At 72.7% G+C, this 22,661-nt stretch overlaps 1 protein-coding gene across 1 annotated transcript; it reads right to left on the reverse strand.

Annotated features, from left to right (window-relative positions):
* Nucleotides 1-80: 80 nt before the first annotated feature.
* On the reverse strand, nucleotides 81-21,236 carry COMP (cartilage oligomeric matrix protein). Its single transcript, XM_058292746.2, has 19 exons — nucleotides 19,129-21,236; nucleotides 13,327-13,412; nucleotides 13,114-13,165; nucleotides 12,330-12,499; nucleotides 11,908-12,045; nucleotides 11,726-11,800; nucleotides 11,462-11,620; nucleotides 10,653-10,757; nucleotides 10,464-10,571; nucleotides 10,127-10,286; nucleotides 8,126-8,244; nucleotides 7,943-7,995; nucleotides 7,632-7,813; nucleotides 6,175-6,353; nucleotides 6,045-6,093; nucleotides 5,762-5,958; nucleotides 2,540-2,712; nucleotides 2,274-2,413; nucleotides 81-262 (listed from the first exon to the last, which is right to left on the reverse strand). The coding sequence occupies exons 1-19, from the start codon at nucleotides 19,139-19,141 to the stop codon at nucleotides 210-212; spliced, it is 2,211 nt and encodes a 736-aa protein (XP_058148729.1). The 5' UTR covers nucleotides 19,142-21,236; the 3' UTR covers nucleotides 81-209.
* Between the last annotated feature and the right edge of the window lie 1,425 nt (nucleotides 21,237-22,661).

A 22,661-nucleotide genomic window follows, 5' to 3' on the forward strand; every position in this document is an offset into this window, starting at 1 on the left:
CGTCCACAGTGTCGCCTTGGGGACCCCCGCCCTCGCCCATGGCCGTCCTCCCGTTGCCCACGAGACACTGCAGCCGGCCGTTCCTGGACACGCTTTATTCCAGCCCTCGGGGCCCCTCGCCCTTCCTGCCCCGCCCCCAGCCGCCCCCCGGGGCCCGGGGCTGAGCCCCCCGTCGCGCAGGATGTGGCCGTCGTCCCTCAGCGCGTCGCCTAGGCCCTCCCGAGCCGCTGGGCCTGCGCCTCGTAGTCCTCAGGGATGGTGTCTGCGGAGGATGGGGGGCTGGTGGGGCGCCCCTGCACCCAGCACCCAGCACCCCTGCCCTGTATGTCCCCAGTCCCCCCCACAGCCCCATAGCTCCCCAGCACCCCTGCAGCCCCCAGGGCCCCCCATAGCCCCCTTGCAGCCCCCAGCCCTGCCAGCACCCCTGCAGCCCCCAACCCTGCCCCTCCCCCAGCACCCCTTGAGACCCCCAGGCCCCCCCCAGAGCACCGCATCTCCTCTGCAGCCCCCAGCCCCCCTGCAGCCCCACAGGCCTGACCCCCCACCCCTCCCCAAGTGCCCCCACAGTGCCCCAGCCTCCCCTGCAGCCCCCCAACCCTGCCCCTCCTCCAGCACCCCTGCGGCCCCCAACCCTGCCCCTCTCCTAGCACCCCTGCAGCCCTCCAACCCTGCCTCTCCTCCAGCACCCCTGCAGCCCCCAGGCCCCAAACCCTGCCAGCACCCAGCACCCCTGCAGCCCCCAACCCTGTCCCTCCCCTAGCACCCCTGCAGCCCCCAGCACCCCTGCAGCCCCCAACCCTGCCCCTCCTCCAGCATTCCTGCAGCCCCCAACCCTGCCCCTCCTCCAGCACCCCTGCGGCCCCCAATCCTGCCCCTCCTCCAGCACCCCCGTGGCCCCCAACCCTGTCCCTCCCCTAGCACCCCTGCAGCCCCCAGCACCCCTGCAGCCCTCAAACCTGCCCCTCCTCCAGCATTTCTGCAGCCCCCAACCCTGCCCCTCCCCTAGCACCCCTGCAGCCCCCAACCCTGCCCCTCCTCCAGCACCCCCGCGGCCCCCAACCCTGCCCCTCCTCCAGCACCCCTGCGGCCCCCAATCCTGCCCCTCCTCCAGCACCCCTGCGGCCCCCAACCCTGCCCCTCTCCTAGCACCCCTGCAGCCCTCCAACCCTGCCTCTCCTCCAGCACCCCTGCAGCCCCCAGGCCCCAAACCCTGCCAGCACCCAGCACCCCTGCAGCCCCCAACCCTGTCCCTCCCCTAGCACCCCTGCAGCCCCCAGCACCCCTGCAGCCCTCAAACCTGCCCCTCCTCCAGCATTTCTGCAGCCCCCAGCCCTGCCCCTCCCCTAGCACCCCTGCAGCCCCCAACCCTGCCCCTCCTCCAGCACCCCCGCGGCCCCCAACCCTGCCCCTCCTCCAGCATTTCTGCAGCCCTCAAACCTGCCCCTCCTCCAGCATTTCTGCAGCCCCCAACCCTGCCCCTCCCCTAGCACCCCTGCAGTCCCCAACCCTGCCCCTCCTCCAGCACCCCCGCGGCCCCCAACCCTGCCCCTCCCCTAGCACCCCTGCAGTCCCCAACCCTGCCCCTCCTCCAGCACCGCTGCGGCCCCCAACCCTGCCCTTCTCCTAGCACCCCTGCGGCCCCCAAACCTGCCCCTCCTCCAGCACCCCTGCGGCCCCCAACCCTGCCCCTCCTCCAGCACCCCTGCGGCCCCCAATCCTGCCCCTCCTCCAGCACCCCTGCGGCCACCAGCCCTGCCCCTCCAGCACCCCTGCGGCCTCCAGCCCTGCCAGCACCCAGCACCCCCCAACCCTGCCCCTCCTCCAGCACCCCTGCAGCCCTCAAACCTGCCCCTCCTCCAGCATTTCTGCAGCCCCCAACCCTGCCCCTCCCCTAGCACCCCTGCAGCCCCCAACCCTGCCCTTCCTCTAGCACCCCTGCGGCCCCCAACCCTGCCCCTCCCCTAGCACCCCTGCAGCCCCCAACCCTGCCCTTCCTCTAGCACCCCTGCGGCCCCCAACCCTGCCCCTCTCCTAGCACTCCTGCAGCCCCCGAGCCTGCCCCTCCCCTAGCACCCCTGCAGCCCCCAACCCTGCCCCTCCTCCAGCACCCCTGCAGCCACCAGGCCCCCAGCCCTGCCAGCACTGAGCCCCCCGCAAGCCTCGCAGCCCTGACCCTCCCCAAGCGCCCCCACAAGGCCTCAGCTCCCCTTGCAGCCCCCTCGCCCTCCCCCGCCCCAGCCCCGCCCCGCCCCCGCCCCGCCCCCCGCACCCACCGTTGCAGCGGTAGCGCAGGTTGGCCCAGATGATGTTCTCCTGGGAGAAGCAGAAGACGCCGAGGCGGCCGCCGCGCATGGTGGTGTCCAGGACGACGCCGCTGTCGGCCACCAGCTCAGGGCCCTCGTAGAAGCGCACCCTGCGGGCAGGGGCGTGAGGGGTGCCGCCGAGCCCGGAGCGCGCCCTCCCCGGGGCGAGCCCCCCCCACCGCAGGGAGGCCCGGCTGCCTCGGTTTCCCCTCGCGCCGCGCCCGGGCGGCGCCCACCTGATGTAGCCCACTTGGGGCCGGTGCTGCAGGAACCAGCGGTAGGACGTCTTGTCCTTCCAGCCCACGTTGCGCGGGTCCTTCCACAGCAGCCGCACCTGCGCCGCCGTGTCGCCCGTGTGCCACAGCGCGTTGCGCAGCTGCTCCCCGGGGCCTGTGGACGACTTCACGGCCTGCGCGCCGGGGACAGGGCGCCTCAGAGGCTGGGGGACGCGCAGGAAACCCTGGGGGCCCCGGGGGACTGTGGACAGGTGTGGGGCCTGCGGACAGGTGTGTGGACAGGTGTGGGGGCTCAGACAGATAGGGGGCTGTGGACGGGTGTGGGGGCTGTGGACGGGTGTGGGGCTATGGGCAGGTGTGGGGACAGGTGTGGGGGCTGGGACGGGTGTGGGGACAGGCGTGGAGGCTGGGACAGGTGTGGGGGCTGGGATGGGTGTGGGGTATGGGACGGGTGTGGGGACAGGCGTGGAGGCTGGGGACAGGTATGAGACTGTGGACGGGTGTGGGGGCTGGGGACAGGTGTGGGGGCTGTGGTCAGATGTGGGGGCTGTGGACAGGTGTGGGGGCTGTGGTCAGGTGTGGGGGCTGTGGACAGGTGTGGGGACAGGTGTGGGGCTATGGACAGGTATGGGGGCCGTGGACAGGTGTGGGGTGTGGGGACAGGTGTGGGACTGTGGACAGGTGTGGGGGCTGCAGACAGGCGTGGGGGCTGTGGACAGGTGTGGGGGCTCAGACAGGTAGGGGTCTGCGGACAGGTGTGGGGGCTCAGACAGATAGGGGGCTGTGGACGGGTGTGGGGGCTGTGGACGGGTGTGGGGCTATGGGCAGGTGTGGGGACAGGTGTGGGGGCTGGGACGGGTGTGGGGACAGGCGTGGAGGCTGGGACAGGTGTGGGGGCTGGGATGGGTGTGGGGTATGGGACGGGTGTGGGGACAGGCGTGGAGGCTGGGGACAGGTATGAGACTGTGGACGGGTGTGGGGGCTGGGGACAGGTGTGGGGGCTGTGGTCAGATGTGGGGGCTGTGGACAGGTGTGGGGGCTGTGGTCAGGTGTGGGGGCTGTGGACAGGTGTGGGGACAGGTGTGGGGCTATGGACAGGTATGGGGGCTGTGGACAGGTGTGGGGTGTGGGGACAGGTGTGGGACTGTGGACAGGTGTGGGGGCTGCAGACAGGCGTGGGGGCTGGGGATAGGTGTGGGGCCTGTGGACAGGTGTGGGGTGTGTGGGGCTGTGGACAGCTGTGGGGCCTGTGGACAGGTGTGGGCAGATGTGGGGCTGTGGACAGGTGTGGGGGCTGCAGACAGGCGTGGGGGCTGGGGATAGGTGTGGGGCCTGTGGACAGGTGTGGGGTGTGTGGGGCTGTGGACAGCTGTGGGGCCTGTGGACAGGTGTGGGCAGATGTGGGGCTGTGGACAGGTGTGGGGCTGTGGACAGATGTGGGGCTGTGGGCAGGTGTGGGGCTGTGAACAGGTGTGGGGTGTGTGGGGCTGTGGACAGGTGTGGGGGCTGTGGACAGGTGTGGGGGCTATGGACAGGTGTGGGGTATGTGGGGCTGTGGACAGGTGTGGGGTGTGTGGGGCTGTGGACAGGTGTGGGGGCTGTGGACAGGTGTGGGGCTGTGGGCAGGTATGGGGCTGTGGGCAGGTGTGGGGCCTGCAGACAGGTGTGGGGGCTGTGAGCAGCTGTGGGGCCTGTGGACAGGTGTGTGGACAAGTGTGGGACTGTGGGCAGGTGTGGGGCTGTGGGGCTGTGGACAGGTGTGGAGCTGTGGGCAGGTGTGGGGCCTGCAGACAGGTGTGGGGGCTGTGAGCAGCTGTGGGGCCTGTGGACAGGTGTGTGGACAAGTGTGGGGCTATGGGCAGGTGTGGGGCTGTGGGCAGGTGTGGGGGCTGTGGACAGGTGTGGGGCCTGCAGACAGGTGTGGGGGCTGTGGGCAGCTGTGGGGCTGTGGACAGGTGTGGGGGCTGTGGGCAGCTGTGGGGCTGTGGACAGGTGTGGGGGCTGTGGGCAGGTGTGGGGGCTGTGGACAGGTGTGGGGCCTCCAGACAGGTGTGGGGCCTGCAGACAGGTGTGGGGGCTGTGGGCAGCTGTGGGGCTGTGGACAGGTGTGGGGGCTGTGGGGCTGTGGACAGGTGTGGGGCCTGCGGACAGGTGTGGGGGCTGTGGGCAGCTGTGGGGCTGTGGGCAGGTGTGGGGACTGTGGGGCTGTGGACAGGTGTGGGGGCTGTGGGCAGGTGTGGGGGCTGTGGGCAGGTGTGGGGCTGTGGACAGGTGTGGGGGCTGTGGGCAGGTGTGGGGCTGTGGACAGGTGTGGGGGCTGTGGGCAGCTGTGGGGCTGTGGACAGGTGTGGGGGCTGTGGGCAGGTGTGGGGCTGTGGGCAGGTGTGGGGCTGTGGGCAGCTGTGGGGCTGTGGACAGCTGTGGGGCTGTGGACAGGTGTGGGGCTGTGGGCAGGTGTGGGGCTGTGAGCAGCTGTGGGGCTGTGGGGCTGTGGACAGGTGTGGGGCTGTGGGCAGCTGTGGGGCTGTGGGGCTGTGGGCAGGTGTGGGGCTGTGGACAGGTGTGGGGGCTGTGGGCAGGTGTGGGGCTGTGGACAGGTGTGGGGGCTGTGGGCAGCTGTGGGGCTGTGGACAGGTGTGGGGGCTGTGGGCAGGTGTGGGGCTGTGGGCAGCTGTGGGGCTGTGGGCAGCTGTGGGGCTGTGGACAGGTGTGGGGGCTGTGGGCAGGTGTGGGGCTGTGGGCAGCTGTAGGGCTGTGGGGCTGTGGACAGGTGTGGGGCTGTGGGCAGCTGTGGGGCTGCGGACAGGTGTGGGGCTGTGGGCAGGTGTGGGGCTGTGGACAGGTGTGGGGGCTGTGGACAGGTGTGGGGCTGTGGACAGGTGTGGGGGCTGTGGACAGGTGTGGGGCTGTGGACAGGTGTGGGGGCTGTGGACAGGTGTGGGGCTGTGGACAGGTGTGGGGGCTGTGGACAGGTGTGGGGGCTGTGGACAGGTGTGGGGCTGTGGACAGGTGTGGGGGCTGTGGACAGGTGTGGGGCTGTGGACAGGTGTGGGGGCTGTGGGCAGCTGTGGGGCTGTGGACAGGTGTGGGGGCTGTGGGGCTGTGGACAGGCGTGGGGCTGGCGGCATCGGGGGTCCGCGGGAGCGTTGGGAGCCCGAGGGCAGGGGGGACGCTGGCTTCGGGGGCCTGGGGCCCCAGGGCGGCGGGGCCGGCGCGGGGCACCTTGAGCTGGATGCCGGGCTCGGCCACGGCGCGGAAGGGGCTGGCCTGCCAGTAGGTCTGCTCCATCTGCTTCCACATGACCACGTAGAAGCTGGCGGTGTCCTGGTAGCCGAAGATGAGGCCGGCGTAGTCGTCGTCCGTCACCGTGTTCACGTGGAACGTGCCCTCGAAGTCCACGCCGTTGAAGGCCGTGTACCCTGGGGCGAGGCGGCGCTGGCACCCCGGGCGAGGCCGGGCACCCCCCCCCCCGCACCCCCCCCCCCCCGTCCCGGCGGGGGCTCACCCACAGCCAGGCCGGGGTCGCTGTTCATCGTCTGCACGATCTCCATGCCCTGAGGAGGCAGGAGGCGGGGTCAGGCCGGGCGGCGGGGGGGGGGCCCCAGCTCGCCCCCCCCAGTCGGGGCGCCGCCTACCTGGTTGAGAACCACCCAGTTGGGGTCGATCTGCGCGTCGCCCTCGGGGTCCAGGACCACCGTCTGGAAGGCGCGGAAGTCGGTGAGGGTGACCTCGGCGTTCTCGGGGCACACGTCGATCTTGTCCACCACCTTGTCGGCGTCGAAGTCGTCCTGGCACGCGTCGCCCACGCCGTCCCCTGGGAGGAGGCGGGGCTCGGGGGTCAGCGCGGCCCCGCCCACCAGCCTTACGCACAGCCGAAACCCCGCCTGCAATCCTGGCCCCGCCCACTAGCGCGGCCCCACCCACCAGCCTTAGGCACGGCCGAAGCCCCGCCTGCCACCCCTGGCCCCGCCCATCGGCGCGGCCCCGCCCACTGCCCCTGCGCATGGCCCCGCCCACCGTGCCGGCACAGAACTCCGCCGAGGAGACTGCCCCGTCCTTCTCGTCTTGCTGCCCCGCCCGCCCGCCTCGGCCCCGCCCACCAGCCCCCACGGCCCCGCCCACCAGTCCGGCTCCCCGCCCACCAGCCTTATGCACAGCCTTGTCCCCGCCTACCAATCTTGGCCCCACCCACGACTCAGCTCTGTCCACCAGCTTATGCACAGCTAAAACCCCGCCTGCCGAGCCTGGCCCCGCCCACCAGCCAGGTCCCGCCCGCCAACCCTATGCCTGGCCCCGCCCACCAGGCCTGCGCAGAATCTGGCCCGGGAGACCATCGTGTCCTCTTGCTGCCCCGCCCACCAACCCTACACCCAGTCCTGGCTCCGCCCACCCATCCTAGCCCCGCCCATCAGCCCTGTCCCCGCCTGCCAATCCTGGCCCTGCCCGCCAGCCCAGCCCAGCCCACCAACCCTACGCATGGTCCCGCCCACCAGGCCTAGAGGGAACCTGGCAGAGGAGACCTACCCGTCCTTCAGGTCTTGCTGCTCCGCCCCCCCGCCTCGGCCCCGCCCACCAACCCTACGCATGGCCCTAGCCCCTCCCGCCCCTCCTGGCCCCGCCCACCAGCCCCGGCCAAGCCCACCAACCCTGCACTCGCCCCACCCACTAGCCCTGGACTCGCCCACCAGCCGTAAATACCACCCTGCCGAGAGCACCCAGTCCTCCTCCAGGTCTTGCTGCCCGCCCACCAGCCTGGGCCCGCCCATCAGCCCTACGCACGGCCCTGGTACCGCCCACCAGCCCGGCCCCGCCCACCAGCCCTACGCACGGCCCTGGTACCGCCCACCAGCCCGGCCCCGCCCACCAGCCCTACGCACGGCCCTGGTACCGCCCACCAGCCCGGCCCCGCCCACCAGCCCTACGCACGGCCCTGGCCCCGCCCACCAGCCCGGCCCCCGCCCACCAGCCCTACGCACGGCCCTGGCCCCGCCCACCAGCCCGGCCCCCGCCCACCAGCCCTACGCACGGCCCCGCCCCGCCCACCAGCCCGGCCCCGCCCACCAGCCCTACGCACGGCCCTGGCCCCGCCCACCGTTGGCGTCCTCCTGGCGGGGGTTGGGCACCAGCCGGCAGTTGTCCCTGCGGTCCGGGACCCCGTCGTTGTCGTCGTCATCGTCGCAGGCATCGCCCTGGCCGTCTCGGTCCGAGTCCTGCTGGGCGCTGTTGGGCACCTTGGGGCAGTTGTCCCGCGAGTCCTGGTGCCCGTCTCCGTCCCTGCAGGTGGGGGGGGTAGCCGGGTCAGGGCAGAGAGCCCCCGCTCCACGCGCCCCCACTCCCGGGCTCCCCCCACCCTGGGCTCCCCCCATCCGTGGCTCCCCCGCGGCCTCCCCAGGCCCCCCTTACTGGTCTTGGTCACTGTCACAAGCGTCCCCTACGAAGTCCTGGTCCACGTCCCTCTGGTGGGCAGTGCAGAGGCCATGTCAGGGCAGAGACCCCGGGGGCCCCCCCAGCTGCAGACCCTCCCACCCCGCAGGGCGTCCCGGGGCTCCGAGCGGAGCCGAGGCCTGGCCGGCTGGGCCCGCCCACCTGGTCGGCGTTGCTCTTGTCGGGACAGTTGTCACAGGCGTCCCCGACGCCGTCGCCGTCTCTGTCCGTCTGGTCCGAGTTGGGCACTTTGGGGCAGTTGTCCACCGGGTTGCGGATCCCTGCGGGGGTGGTGAGGCCGGGCTGGCTGCAGCAGGCCAGGGGCAGGCCAGGGGCGCATGGCGACTCCAGACGCCCCCCACCCCCGTGCCTCAACTTCCCCATCTGCTCTTAGCCTCCGGCTCTCTGTCTCCCCTCCTCTTATCCTCCCACCCGAGCCTGACATGCCAGCCGCTCCGCTCCCGCACGCTGGTGGGCTTCGCGGGCTCTCTCCTGTGCTCCCTCCAGGGCTGGCCGGACTTTCACTCTCCCCAGAGCTCGGGGGAACCACAGTGGGAGGCCAGGCGCCGCCCCTGAGCCTAGCCCCGCCCAGGGGACCCGCCAGGCCCGGCCCTGAGCCTAGCCCCGCCCCTGAGGCCAGGCCCCGCCCCTGAGCCTAGCCCCGCCCAGGGGACCCACCAGGCCCCGCCCCTGAGCCTAGCCCCACCCAGGGGACCCCCAGGCTCCGCCCCTGAGCCTAGCCCCACCCTGAGGCCAGGTCCCGTCCCTGAGCCTAGCCCTGCCCCTGAACCTAGCCCCGCCCCTGAGCCTAGCCGCGTCCGCGAGCCTAGCCCTGACCAGAGCACCAGTCTAGCCCCGCCCTGAGCCTAGCCCCGCCCAGGAGACCCACCAGGCCCCGCCCTGAGCCTAGTCCCACCCCTGAGGCCAGGCCCCGCCCCTGAGCCTAGCCCCGCCCAGGGGACCCGCCAGGCCCGGCCCCTGAGCTTAGCCCCGCCCCTGAGCCTAGCCCCGCCCAGGGGATCCGCCAGGCCCCGCCCTGAGCCTAGCCCCGCCCCTGAGCCTAGTCCTGCCCAGGGGACCCGCCAGGCCCCGCCCTGAGCCTAGCCCCGCCCCTGAGCCTAGCCCCGCCCAGGGAACCTACCAGGCCCCGCCCCTGAGCCTCGCCTCGCCCAGGGAACCCGCCAGGCCCCGCCCTGAGCCTAGCCCCGCCCAGGGAAACCTGCCAGGCCCCGCCCCTGAGTGTAGCCCCATCCCTGAGCCTAACCCTGCCCAGAGCACCAGTCTAGCCCCGCCCAGGAGCCCAACCCCGCCCAGGAGCCTAGCCCCGCCCAGGAGCCTAGCCCCGCCCAGGAGTCTAGCCCCGCCCAGGGGACCAGCTAGGTCCCGCCCCACGTCTAGGGCCACCCATGAACCAGCCAAACCGTGCCCTGAACCTAGCTGCTCAAAAAGGTTGGCAGACCCCTCCCCAGCCTAGCCCCACCCAGGGGACCTGCCGGGCCCCGCCCTGAGCCTAGCCCCGCCCTGAGGCCAGGTCCCGTCCCTGAGCCTAGCCCTGCCCCTGAACCTAGCCCCGCCCCTGAGCCTAGCCCCACCCAGGGGACCTGCCGGGCCCCGCCCTGAGCCTAGCCCCGCCCCTGAGCCTAGCCCCACCCTGAGGCCAGGTCCCGTCCCTGAGCCTAGCCCTGCCCCTGAACCTAGCCCCGCCCCTGAGCCTAGCCGCGTCCGCGAGCCTAGCCCTGACCAGAGCACCAGTCTAGCCCCGCCCTGAGCCTAGCCCCGCCCAGGAGACCCCCAGGCCCCGCCCTGAGCCTAGTCCCACCCCTGAGGCCAGGCCCCGCCCCTGAGCCTAGCCCCACCCAGGGGACCCACCAGGCCCCGCCCTGAGCCTAGTCCCACCCCTGAGGCCAGGCCCCGCCCCTGAGCCTAGCCCCACCCAGGGGACCTGCCAGGCCCCGCCCTGATCTTAGCCCCGCCCCCGAGCGTAGCCCCGCCCAGGGGCCCCACCAGCGCCTGCCCTGAGCCTGACCCGGCCCAGGAGCCTAGCCCCGCCCCCTGAGCTTAGCCCCACCCAGAGGACTTGCCAGGCCCCGCCCAGGGAACCCACGTGGCCCCGCCCCCGAGCCTGGCCCCGCCCCTGGGCTGGCCCCGCCCCGCGGCGCTCACGGTCGCCGTCGATGTCGTCGTCGCAGGCGTCGCCCCGGCCGTCCCGGTCCGTGTCCTTCTGGTCGTCGTTTTTCTTGGACCGGCAGTTGTCGCAGGCGTCGCCCCACTTGTCCCCGTCCGCGTTGCGCTGGTCAGGGTTCCGCACCAGCGGGCAGTTGTCCTGGGCACGGGGCGTGGGGGGTCAGGCCCGGCGGGCCCCGCCCCTCGCGCGCCTGAGGCCCCGCCCCGCCAGACCCCGCCCCTCCCGGGCCCCGCCCCTCGCGCGCCTGAGGCCCCGCCCCCTCCGGGCCCCGCCCCCGCCGGGCCCCGCCCCTCCCGGGCCCCGCCCCGGCCCCACCTCCTCGTTGCGGACCCCATCCCCGTCCGCGTCAGGGTCGCAGGCGTCGCCGATGCCGTCGCGGTCCACGTCCTCCTGGCCTGAGTTGGGCACCGTCACGCAGTTGTCCTGGGGGCGGGGACAGGGCGTGAGGGCGTGGCCGGCGGTGGCCCCGCCCACCCGCGGCCCCGCCCACCCCGCCACGCCCACCTTGCGACACTGGCGCTCCGGGCAGCGCAGCTTCTCGTCGGGGAAGCCGTCCAGGTCGGTGTCGCGGCCGCACAGGAGCCCGTTGCCGGCCCAGCCGATGGCGCACTGCGGGGGGGGGGGGGGCAGCTGAGGGGCGGCCACTGCGCGCCCCCTGCCCACCCCCTGCCCGCCCTCCTGGCCCCTGCCTGCCCCCTGCCCATCCCTGCGTGGCCCCCCAGCCACTGCGCGCTCCTACCCACCCCTCCCTGGCCCTGCCCGCCCCTCCTGGCCCCTGCCTGCCCCCTGCCCATCCCTGCCTGCCCCTCCCGGCCACTGCGCGCCCCTGTGCACCCCTCCCTGGCCCTGCTCGCCCCTCCTGGCCCCTGCCCGCCCTCTGCCCATCCCCTGTGTGCCTCTCCCAGGCACCGTGTGCCCCTGCGCTCCCCTCCCGGCCCTTCCTGCCCCTTCCAGCCTGCCCCTCCTGGCCCCTGCCTATCCCCTGCCTGCCCCCTGCCTGCCCCCTCCTAGCCCCTGCCTGTCCCATGCCAGGCCCTGCTCGCCCCTGCCCGCCCCTCTCAGCCTCTGCCTGCCCCCTCCTAGCCCCTGCCTGTCCCCTGCGCACCCCTCCCGGGCCCTGTCCGCCCCTCCTGGCCCCTGCCTGCCCCCCGCCAGCCCCCTACGTGCCCCTGCCCACTCCTGCCCGCCCCTGCGCGCCCCTCCCTGGCCTTGCTCACCCCTCCTGCCCCCTGCCTGCCCCCTGCCAGCCCCCTGCGCACCCCTGCCTGCCCCGGGCGCCCCCGCGCGCTCCCGCCGCGCCCCGCCCCGCTCACCACGCACGAGCGCGAGCCGTCGCGCTCCAGGACGCAGTCGGCCTTCTCGTGGCACGGGCTGGGCGCGCCGTCGGGGCAGAGGCGCTGCGCGCGCCGCCGGCAGCCGGTCGCCTGGTCGCCCACGAAGCCCGGCTTGCAGGGGCCGCACTGGAAGGAGCCCTGCGCCCCCGCGGGCCGTCAGCGGCCGCCCCCCGCCGGCCCCCGCGCCCCGCGCGCCCTCCGCCCGCCGCCCCCCGCCCCCCGCCGCCCCCCGCGCCGCCTCACCTGCGTGTTGGTGCACACGGAGTCCCGCACGCAGTTGTGCTGCCCGGTCTCGCACTCGTCGATGTCCGTGCAAACCTGGGGTGGCGCAGGGGTCACCGCGCCGCGCTCTCCCGCGCCCCCCCCCCTTCCTCTCCGCGCCCCCCCCCCCCCCGCCCCGGCCTCGGCGTCCCGGCGGCGCTCACCTGCTTGCTCGCCTCGGCGAAGGCCAGCCCCACGCCGCGGTGGCCGGGGCCGCTGAAGCCCGGCGGGCAGGCCTCGCAGCGGAAGCCGGGGCTGGCGTTGACGCAGCGGACGCGCGGGAAGCAGGGCTGCGCCGAGCACTGGGGACGGGCGCGGGGGAGAGCGCGGCTCGGGCTTGCGCCGGGAGGTCACGCGCGGCCGTGCGGGGGGGGGGCGCAGGCCATCGTGCCCCCAGCCAGGGGCGCTCGGCGGGCGCGGGGCGCGCCTCGAGCCGGCGGACGGGGCTCACGGGCGAGCGGGGGGCTGCGGGGACGGGCGTCCCCGGAGGGGGCCGTGGGGGCGGGCGGCCCGGGAGGTGGAGGGGGCGGCCGGGGCGGGCGCCCCCCAGGGGCCGAGGGGGTCGTGGGGGCGGCGGGGGACGCACCTCGTTGACGTCCACGCAGTGCGAGCCGTTGCCGGTGTAGCCCGCGGGGCAGGGCCCGCAGCGCGCGCCCTCGGGGCCCTCCGTGCACACAACGCCCGGGAAGCAGGAGCCGGCGGCGCAGCGGGGCAGGGGCCGCGTGCTCACGCCCGAGCTGTGCGCCGAGTGCATCCCTGCGCGGGCCGCGGGGGTCAGCGCCCGCCCCGCGCCCCTGCCCCGCTCCCGCCCCGCGTCCTCGCCGGCCTTGTCCCCCGCCCGCCCCGCGCCCGCCCCGCGCCCCTGTCCCGCTCCCGCACCGCGTCCTCGCCGGCCTTGTCCCATGTCCGCACCGCGCCCCTGTCCCGCGTCCGCACCGCGTCCTCGCAGGCCCCGCGCCCTCACCCGCCGCGCTCCCCCCCCCCCCCGCCCCGCGCCCTTGCCCCGCCCCCGCCCCGCGCTGCTGTCTCGCACCTCCCGCGTCTGTCCCGCGTCTGTCCTGCTCTGTCTCTCCTTTCTCCTCTACCCCCCGACCCGCTCCACGCCCCAGCCCGCGCCCCTGTCCCGTGCCCGCAGAGCGCCCTTGCCCCGCGCCCGCCCCACGCCCTGCGCGCCGGCCCTGTGCCCCGGTCCCGTGCCCGCACAGCGTCGTCGCCGGCCCCGCGCCCTCGCCCGCCCGCTCACCCGCTCCACGCCCCTGCCCGCCCCTCTCACCGCCCCGCGCCCCCGCCCCGCGCCCGCCGCGCCGCCGTCTCGCCCCTCCCCGTCTGTCCCGCCTCTCCTCTCCCCTCCCCTCTCCCCCCGCGCTCACCGCACGCGTCGCACTCCATCACCGTGTTCTTCAGAAACGTGATCTCCTTGACCTGCGGGCGCCGGGGACGGGGCGCGGTCGGCGGGGACCCCCGGACCTCGGGGCGCCTCCCCCCCAGCCCCCCTCTCCACGGAACCCCTCCCGGCCCCCCACAGCCCGCGCCCCGCGTCCTCCCGGACTCGTTCGCCCCGGGACGGCCCCCGCGCCCCGCACCTGTTGCCGCAGCAGCTCCCGCACGTCCTGCAGCGCCGCGTTCGTCTCCCGGAGCTCCCGCAGCATCTGCGGGGCCAGGTCTGCGCCTGCGCAGACAGGGGGCGCTGGTGGGGCGTCGGGGCCCGGGGGGACCCCCCCCCATCCCCACTGCCCGTCCCCGCCGCCTCCCGCAGCCCAGACGCCCGCCCCGCCGCCCGCGCTCCCCTCCCCGGAGCCGCGACCCCCGCGGCTGGGGGTCCCGGGGTCCCGCGGGGGGGGGGGCGCCCCTCACCCAGCGGGGCCTGGCCGGCGGCGCCCAGGGCGCCCAGGGCGAGCAGCAGCAGGCGCGCGGCGGGGCCCATGGCGGCGGCGGGGCTGCGCGAGGCTCTGGGGCGCGGCGCCCGCGGCGCCTATTTATGGCGGCGGAGGCCGCCGCCCCCGGCCGGCCCACCCGGCGCGCTGCCCCCGCCGCAAGGTAAACAGGCGGCGGCCCTCGCGTGCCAGGCCCCGCCCGGCGGCAGCGCCCGCCTCGCGGAGCCCCGCGGGGAAACTGAGGCACGGGGAGGGGAGCTAAGGAGAGACCGTGGGGGAGGGGTCAGGCAGGATCGCCTCCCCCCCCCCCAACGCACACACCCAGCCGGCCTCCCCTTCATCGTCGAGCGCCTGCTGTTTGCCACCCCGGGTGGTCAGACTGGGGGAAACTGAGTCACGGGTGGCCGAGCAGGAGGCAACGTCTCCGCTCCCTCTCCCCTTGCCAGGCGGCTCGCCAGCCTCGCGCCCCTCCGTGTGCAACGGGGGGGGGGGGGCGGTCAGTTATCGTCCTCATTGAAGGAGGAGGGTCCCCGGGGGCCCCCTGGCCGCCCCCCCACTTGTCCCTGCCAGCGCTGCACCCCTGGATTCCCAGCCGGGGTTAACCCTCTGCATCCCCGCCCCAGCGCCGGGGGCCTCGTCCCATCGACAGGGAAACTGAGGCCAGAGTGGGGGGAGGGGACTGGCCGGAGACCACCAGGCGGGGGTGGGCTGGGGCGACGGCGACATCTGTCCTGGGGCGCAGTGGAGAAGCCGGGCAGGCTTCCCGGAGGCGGCGGAGCGGAGCCAGCTCGGGGGCTGTGGCGGGCGGCGCTGGGGCCTCCCGGCTCCCCGGGGGCTGCAGGTGAGCGTCTCTCCCCGCCCTCCCCGCGGTTCTCTGGTGGCGGGGCCAGGAGAGGGGACCCCCCGGGCGTGCCGCCCCCCCAAAGCGGCGCAGCACCTCCCTGCGGTTCCAGCCGCTGTGGGAACAGCCGTCATAAAAATAAAACGTCTGCCGCGCGCCTGGAGCTCCTGCCCCGGGTTAACCCTCTCCGCCCCCGCCCCAGCGCCGGCGCCTCGTCCTAGCGGACAGGGAAACTGAGGCCAGAGTGGGCTGGGGTGTGGGCCACAGCTGTCCTGGGGGGGCGGCGGAGGAGCCGGGGAGGCTTCCTGGAGGCGGCGGGCAGTGCTGGCAGAGGGAAGGGTGTCGGCAAACGCTCAGACCCCTTTGGGGAGCCCACAGACCTGGCCTGGGGGGGGGCAGGCCAGAACCCCCTCCTCTGTTTGGGGGGCTGGGTGGGGCACCGAGGCAGATGGGCGGGGCTTTGGGGGGCCCCCAGGAGGCGCCGCACCCCGCCAGGGGGGCAGGCGGGGCAGGTGAGGGGGGGAGCCCGAGGGCAGGCGCAAAGGCCCCGGGGTTGGGGAGCCGGGGTGGCCTTGGGGGCGCGGCCCGGGGGGCGTCTCCTGAGGGTCACCGAGGGGGGGCGCCCCGGCCAGCGCGTCTCCAGCGCCGCGGGGCCGCCGGGCGCCCATGAGCTCACCTCCTGTTTTCCTTGGCGACCCCACCCTGGGGCCGCTCCCGCCGGCCTGGAATTCTCGGGAAAACCTCGGCTGCTGGGGGGGCCCCGGGGGGCGTCAGGCCTGGGGTTCCAATCTCGTCTCCTACCCGCTCTGAGGCCCGGCCCCAGCGCCCTCTCCTCCAGGGAGCCCCCCCAGATTCCCCCGCCCTCCCCCCCAGCAGAGAAGCTTGGCGCGGGGGCGGGGGGGCCCTCCTGGCCCCCCGGGGCTGGAAATGCCCGTGGGCTGCCCCCGTCCCGCCCTGCCTGGGGGACAGGGGACCCTACCTGGCCTTGCTGTGTGGCCTGGGGTGAGCTGCTCGACCTCTCTGGGCACAGGGAGCGCAGGGCACGGCCGGGTGGCCACGGCCCGCCGGGTGCCTCTTTCCAGGACGCGGGACCCCGGTGCCCCCCGCCCCGCGCGGCGGCCCCCGATGGGCTCCGGGGGTCCAGAGGGACGGCATGGGGGGCTGGGGAAGCCATCAGGGCAGCCGCGCCAGCCCCCGCCCGGGGTCACGGGGGCCCCCCCCACTCGAGGGGTGCCCGGGCCGGGTCCCCGCTGGGGGACACAGAGAAGGAAAAAGCGGGTGACGGTCCAGGCCGCGGCGGGGTGAGCGAGCGCCCGGCTGCTCTTGTGCCTCAGTTTCCCCGCTCTGTCCCTCCACCTTCTCGCTCTCGCCCTCCCCTTCCCCCGCTTCCAGAAGCTTCTCCCCTGGTTGGAAAAGTTTCCTCCCCCAGGTGGGCCGCGACCCCAGCCCCCCTTGCCCGCCCCCCGCTCCGTGGTTTCCCCGCAGAGAGGGGGGCAGGAGGCGCGGCTGCCGCCCCCCGCCTGCCCGCGCGCGTGGAGCGACTTTTGGGGGTCGGCGCAAGATTGGGGGGCTCCCGGGGGCCGAGGGGTTGAGCACCCCACTTCTCTCCCCCCCACCCTCCCCCTCTGTCTCCCTCGACGAGCCCAGAGCCCCGTGAGTGCGCCCCAGAGAGTCCCCCCCCTTGGCAGACGGGTAAACCGAGGCGGGTGGTCCCGGCTCCCGCCCGGGCCGCGGGGGCGCCGCTGGGGAGGGCGGGGCGCGCGGTCGGGGGAGGGCCAGCCCCTCCCCCCCCCCCCCAGCTGTTCACAGGAGGCCCTTGTTCAGCCCGGGGACGACTGTTTACCCACGGCCGCCGGGCAGGCCGGCGGGGAGGGGGCCTCGGGGGGCGGCCGGCACACAGCAGGCGCCACAGCAGTGCTCCTCGCCGCCCGCACCACAGCACGGCCCTCCGCCCCCGTCCCCGACCCCCTGCCGCGCGGCGGTGGAGGGAGGTGGCCGCGGCCGGGGACACGTGGGGGGCGCGGGGCGGGCGCCTGCCTGGGCTCCGGGCGCGGTGCCTCCCGGGGGTGGGGGCCCCCTGGGCTCCCGCGGGCACCGACCGCACGGGGCAGGCGCTGCCGGCCTACGTGGCTGACGTGGCCGCCTCCAGTGGCCTGCTGCCCTCAGCGTCCAGCACGCCGCACACGTGGAGGTAAATGGGTGCTGGGAGCATGGGGGGGCTGGGTGGGTGAGGGTGGGTGGATGGTGGGTGGGTGATGGGTGGATGGATGGGTGAATGGGTGGTGGGTGAATGGGTGGGTGGATGGTGATGGGTGGGTAGGTGAGTGGGTGGATGGGTGGGTGGGTGGATGGATGGGTGATGGATGGGTGAGTGGATGGATGGATGGGTGGGTGATGGGTGGGTAGATTGGTGGGTGGGTGGTGGATGGATGGATGGGTGGATGGATGGATGGATGGGTGGATGGGTGGTGGGTGAATGGGTGGGTGGATGATGGGTGGGTAGGTGAGTGGGTGGATGGGTGGGTGATGGGTGGGTGGCTGGATGGGTGGGTGGATGGGTTAGTGAGTGGATGGATAGATGGATGGGTGGGTGATGAGTGGGTGGATTGATGGATGGCTGGGTGGATGGGCAGATGGGCGGATGGGCGGATGGTGGGTGGATGGATGGATGGTGGATGGGTGGATGGATGGATGGGTGGGTGGATGGATGGATGGATGGATGAATGGATGGGTGGATGGTGGATGGATGGATGGATGGTGGATGGATGGATGGATGGGTGGATGGGTGGGTGGATGGATGGATGGATTGTGGATGGATGGATGGATGGGTGGATGGGTGGGTGGATGGATGAATGGATGGGTGGGTGGTGGATGGATGGATGGATGGGTGATGGATGGGTGGGTGGTGGATGGATGGATGGTGGATGGGTGGATGGGTGCCTCCCTGGGTGGGTGGGACCTCCCTGGAGACCCTGGCTCCGTGGCCACGGCCACTCGGAGGTCACAGCGAGGAGTTGGTAGGAGATGATGAGGAAGCACGTGGAGCACACAGTAGGTCTTTCCTGTGCACTCTGTGCCTCCCCCGCCCCCGGCACGGTGGGGACATCCAGGGTCACTGCAGCCCCTGGCCCCGCTCTCCATCCATCATCTCCCGAGTCTGGCCGTGCCCCCCCCGGGCCTCTCCCCCGTGGCCTCTCTGTGGCTGACGCGGCCTCGTCCTAACTCAAGGGCCGCCCTCCCAGGCCACGCTGCAGGACACAAGGCCCTGGGAGGGCCCAGCCCCCGCCGCCTTGGGGACATCTGCGGACGAAGCCGCCGGCACGAGGAGCCCCGGGGACGGGGCCGAGCGCAGCTGCCGACGGTCCACTCGGCAAGCCCACGGGGACGCCGCCCCACGCTCTCCTCGCCTGCGACGGCCTCTGTGTCGGGGTAAGTGCCCTTCCCCACAGCCAGGGCGTTCAAAGAGTGCCAGGGCCACGGGCCACGAGGGGACCCAGGGAGCCCCCCGGCTCACAACGTCATGGGTGATGGAGCCACAGAAGCAGAGCCATGGGGCCACGGGACGGAATTGCCCTAGAGCCCCGGGACCCCAGAGTAGAGCCGGGACTGGGAGTCAAAGAGCCACGGGGCCACAGAACCGAAGTGTCCCAGAGCCCGGGGACCCTGGAATCAGCCACGGGAGCACAGTTAGAGCCACAGAACTAAGGTTTCCTAGAGCCGTGAAACGCCGGAGTCAGAGCCACGGGGCCACGGGGTCAAACAGCCACGTGGCCACAGAACCGAGGTGTCCCAGAGCCCGGGGACCCTGGAATCAGCCACGGGAGCACAGTTAGAGCCACAGAACTAAGGTTTCCTAGAGCCGTGAAACGCCGGAGTCAGAACCACGGGGCCACGGGGTCAAAGAGCCACGGGGCCACAGAACCGAGGTGTCCCAGAGCCCGGGGACCCTGGAACCAGCCATGGGACGTGGAGTAAGGGTGTCGCAGAAACACACACTCTGTGGGGCCCCCAGAGCCTGGAGCCACGGATGTCGGAAGTGGCGCAGCCGCCAGGCCATAGAGCCACAGACCACGGGGGGCAGCCACGGAGCCGCAAGGCGACGGAGCCCGGCATGGGGGCACCGATGGCCAAGGACACCAGGACGGAGTCCCCGAGCTGGCCCCGTGTAATCTCCCTCGCGCCCGGCGCCCTAGAGGAAGCTCCGGGGACCACGGGAGCCAGGAGGCGTTCATCCCTCCGTGTCCACAGCCACGGGAAGGAGGGACCACGCCGTCTGGAGCCAACCAGCTGCCGGGGAGCTCGGCACGGGCCGTGCCCAGGAGCCGGGAGGTGCCACCAGCCTCTCGCCGGCCGCGCCGACGCGCCACGTGCCCGGCCACCGGCGGGGAAAGGTTTTCTCGGGCAGTGAGGCGGGGGCTCATCTGCAGAATAATGGGGACGTGGGCACAGCGTGAGTAAGTGTCGTCTGCGAAGAGCCAAGGAAGGGCAGCCTTCAGGCACGGCTCGATCCAGGACCCCGAGGGCTGCCCTTGGGAGCCGGGTCTGTCTGTCCTTCTGCTCGGCTGTCCCCTCCTTCCCCCTCCTTCTCCCCCTTCTCCCCCCACCCCTTCCATACTATGGTAAAATACCCAGAGCAGAATATTTCCCATTTGGACCGTTTTCAATGGTACCATCGAGCGGCATCCAACGCAGACGCGATGTCGTGCCGCGGCCGCCTCCGCGTAGCTCCAGAAGATTCTCGTCATCCCACAGGCCCGACGGCGCCGGGGTCTGGTTTCTTGCGAGCCGCGTGGCGTCTTCAGAGTCCACCCACGTTCCGGGGCCGCGTAATAGCCCCCCACGTGCGCAGCCCGCGTCGCGTGGGTCCGCCCGTCCGCCGACGGACTTCGGGGCCGTCGCCCTCCACACGGCGAGCGTGAGCCACGCCGCGCGAGGAGCCACCGGGCCGCTTTCCACAGGGGCCGGCGCCGCTGTCCATCCCTCCGGCCGCGCCCGGGCGTCCCCGCTCAGCCACGTCCCCGCCGGCGCTCGCTGCTGAACTTTTCACACGTCAACCGGGGACTCGAGTGACCACGATTGCAACATCGCCCCCCCCGTTGCAGGGCAGGGACACACGAACGCAAAGTGCTAATAAAAGGGGGGGTAACACGGGAGCGTCGTCTTTCTTACGGGGTTTTCGTGTAAACCTACAACTTCACTAATTAAAAAACGGCCGCAGGGAGTGGAGGGGACTCGAGTGGTTGAGCACCCGCCTCCCACACGGGAGGTCCCAGGTTCAGCTCCCGGGGCCTCTTAAAAATAAAAACAAACAACAACGGGGAGTGTGGGGAGTGGGGCATATGGGAATCTCCTGGTGTATTTTATTTTTTAATGTAACATTTTGCATGACCTATGTATCTTTTAAAAATAAAAAGTCATATTAAAAACAACAAGAAATTCGATGAGAAAACCAACTCAGGGGAGCTGACGTGGCTCAGGGGTTGAGCGCCGGCTTCCCACATACGAGGTCCCGGGTTCAATTCCCTGGCCCCTGGGACCTCAAAAAAAAAAACAACAACCCACAAAAAGCAAAAACGACAACAACTTAAAGAGGCATCGGGTTAAACGAGAGAAACCAGAGCCAACGCGCTACCGACGGTGTGATTTCATTTGTAGAAAACGTAACGATAAATACGGTTATGGGAGCAGAACCAGGCGAGCGGCTTACGTAGGGCTGGGGAGGGTGGAGGGATCGCGAGGTGACGGCCACGGGAGGGGCTTTCCTTTAGCGGGAATGAAAACGTTCTAAAATCGACTGCGGCGATGACCGCGCAGCCCCGTGATTCTACTAAAAGCCGTTGATTGGGAAGCGGCTGTGGCTCGGGCGACTGGGCTCCTGCTTCCCACTTGGGAGTCCCTGGTTCAGTTCCCGGTGCCTCCTAAAGAAAACAGCGGGCTAGCATAACAGGCGGGTGCAGTAAGCTGACACAAGAGACACAAGGAGGAAAATCATAATGAGAGACACGACAAAGCAGGGAGCTGGGGTAGCTCAAGCGATTAGGCGCCTCCCTCCCACATCGGAGGTCCCGGGTTCGGTTCCCAGTGCCTCCTAAAGAAAACAGCAGGCTAGCATAACAGGCGGGCACAGTAAGCTGACACAAGAAACACAAGGAGGAAAATCATAATGAGAGAACGACAAAGCAGGGAGCTGGGGTAGCTCAAGCGATTAGACGCCTCCCTCCCACATGGGAGGTCCCGGGTTCGGTTCCCGGTGCCTCCTAAAGAGACAAGGAGTGCAAACAACGAAGGGGTGAGGAGAAAGAAATAAAAATAAATAAATCTTGGGAAATGAAAATGAAAGCCATTGTGCCCCCCGCCACCTGCTGCCCATTTCCCAGTGGCCGGGCCCGGGGGCACCGCTCGCCGCCCTCGCCCCCAGCCCCGCTTCGAGCCCGCAGGGGTGACGTGGGGCACGGAGGCTCGCGGAGCTTTCCGGGTGGGGCGGCGGATCCGGGGCCCGGGGGGGAGGAGAGCAGGCAGGCTGCACCCCACAGTCCAGAGAGGCCAAGACGCTGGCTCAGGGCGGCACAGCGGGGAGGCCCGGCCTGATTCCAGGGCGCCTTCCGCGCCCCCCCCCAGTCCACGCCGGCCCCCACCCCGGCCTCACGCCCCCAGCTCGGGCCCCCCGGGGCTGGAGGTTTCCGGAGTGCCGGGGGCCAGGCGGGGTGCTCGCCACTGGCTCGTCCTCGGCTGGACACGGGGGAGTCGTCGAGGACTGTGGGGCCCAGGGGCCGTCCTCAGCCCGCTGTCCCCGCGTCCCCGCGTCCCCGGCCCGTCCTCAGCCCGCTGCCCCCGCGTCCCCGCGTCCCCGGCCCGTCCTCAGCCCGCTGTCCCCGCGTCCCCGCGTCCCCGGCCCGTCCTCAGCCCGCTGCCCCTGCTGCCCCCGCGTCCCCGGCCCGTCCTCAGCCCGCTGCCCCCGCGTCCCCGCGTCCCCGGCCCGTCCTCAGCCCGCTGCCCCCGCGTCCCCGCGTCCCCGGCCCGTCCTCAGCCCGCTGCCCCCGCGTCCCCGCGTCCCCGGCCCGTCCTCAGCCCGCTGTCCCCGCGTCCCCGTGTCCCCGGCCCGTCCTCAGCCCGCTGCCCCTGCTGCCCCCGCGTCCCCGGCCCGTCCTCAGCCTGCTGCCCCTGCGTCCCCGTGTCCCCGGCCCGTCCTCAGCCCGCTGCCCCTGCTGCCCCCGCGTCCCCGGCCCGTCCTCAGCCCGCTGCCCCCAGCCCCCCATGTCCCCAGGTCCCCCTGTGTCCCCAGCCCGTCCTGGGCTCCACTGCCCCCCGCCGCCCCAGCGCCCGTGCCCCCGGCCCCCATGTCCCCGGCCCCCATGTCCCCGGTCCCCGCCGCCCCCGGCCCCCGAGCCCCCAGCCCCCGTGCCCCCGGCCCCGTGCCCCGGCGCCGCGGCCTGGCTCTGTTTTTCCACTCGGCGCTGGGCGGAGCCGGCTGCGGCGCGGCCTCGGGGCCGCCGGGTATTTTTTTAACCTTTGCAGCCTCAGCCCGAGGCTCCCGGGCCCGCCGGGGCCCCCCCCCACCCCGAGGCCCCAAACCACACGGGGCGGCGGCCAGCACCACGTCTGCGGCGCGCCCCTGGTTTCCGGCTGCCCAAAGAGGGCCTGGGGGGGGGCGGCTAGACGGGGGGGAAGGGGGCCCACCCTGTGTGTGAAGTCAGGGGTCACAGTGGACCCCATCTGGGCCAGACACCAGGGGCCCCCTCGCTGCGGGGGCCGCTGCGGCCCCAGCCTCCTGGAGACACAGCCAAAGAAGATCATCTCAAAGCGTGAAGGACAGAGCCGTTTTCGCGCAGGGGCCAGCCTGGCTCTGACGCGCGCGTCTGGCTCGGGTGCCAGGAGCGTCCCCGCCCGGGGGGGCCCCTCCGGGTCGTCCCCGTCTCGGGCAGCAGCCCCTGTGAGTCATTACCCGGCTGACCTTCCCAGCTCATGAACCCGCCACGGCTCCCCGTTGCCCTCCGAGTAAAACCCGCTGCCCCCGCCGCGGCCGCAAGCCGCCGTCTGCCCAGCGTGCCAGCTTGTGCCCCTTGCCCCCCGCAGCCACACTCGTCCCTGCCCCAGGACATTCGCACACCCGCCCCCCCGGGGCTCCACAGTGACACGGCGCCCTCCTGTCCCTCCGCTCGGCCTGGAACCCTCGCCCGGCCCCCAAATACTCCTCGCTGTTCGG

The sequence above is a fragment of the Dasypus novemcinctus genome, unplaced genomic scaffold, assembly GCF_030445035.2.
Source record: "Dasypus novemcinctus isolate mDasNov1 unplaced genomic scaffold, mDasNov1.1.hap2 scaffold_271, whole genome shotgun sequence".
NCBI classification, from domain to species: domain Eukaryota; kingdom Metazoa; phylum Chordata; class Mammalia; order Cingulata; family Dasypodidae; genus Dasypus; species Dasypus novemcinctus.

Excerpts from the sequence above, each read along its gene's own strand:
- COMP (XM_058292746.2), bottom strand. Across the intron at positions 12,046-12,329 it reads ACTGCGTGGACGTCAACGAG|TGCTCGGCGCAGCCCTGCTT; the intron begins GTGCGTCCCCCG and ends GCCCGTCCCCAG. Across the intron at positions 5,959-6,044 it reads CGACCCCGGCCTGGCTGTGG|GGTACACGGCCTTCAACGGC; the intron begins GTGAGCCCCCGC and ends GCCTCGCCCCAG.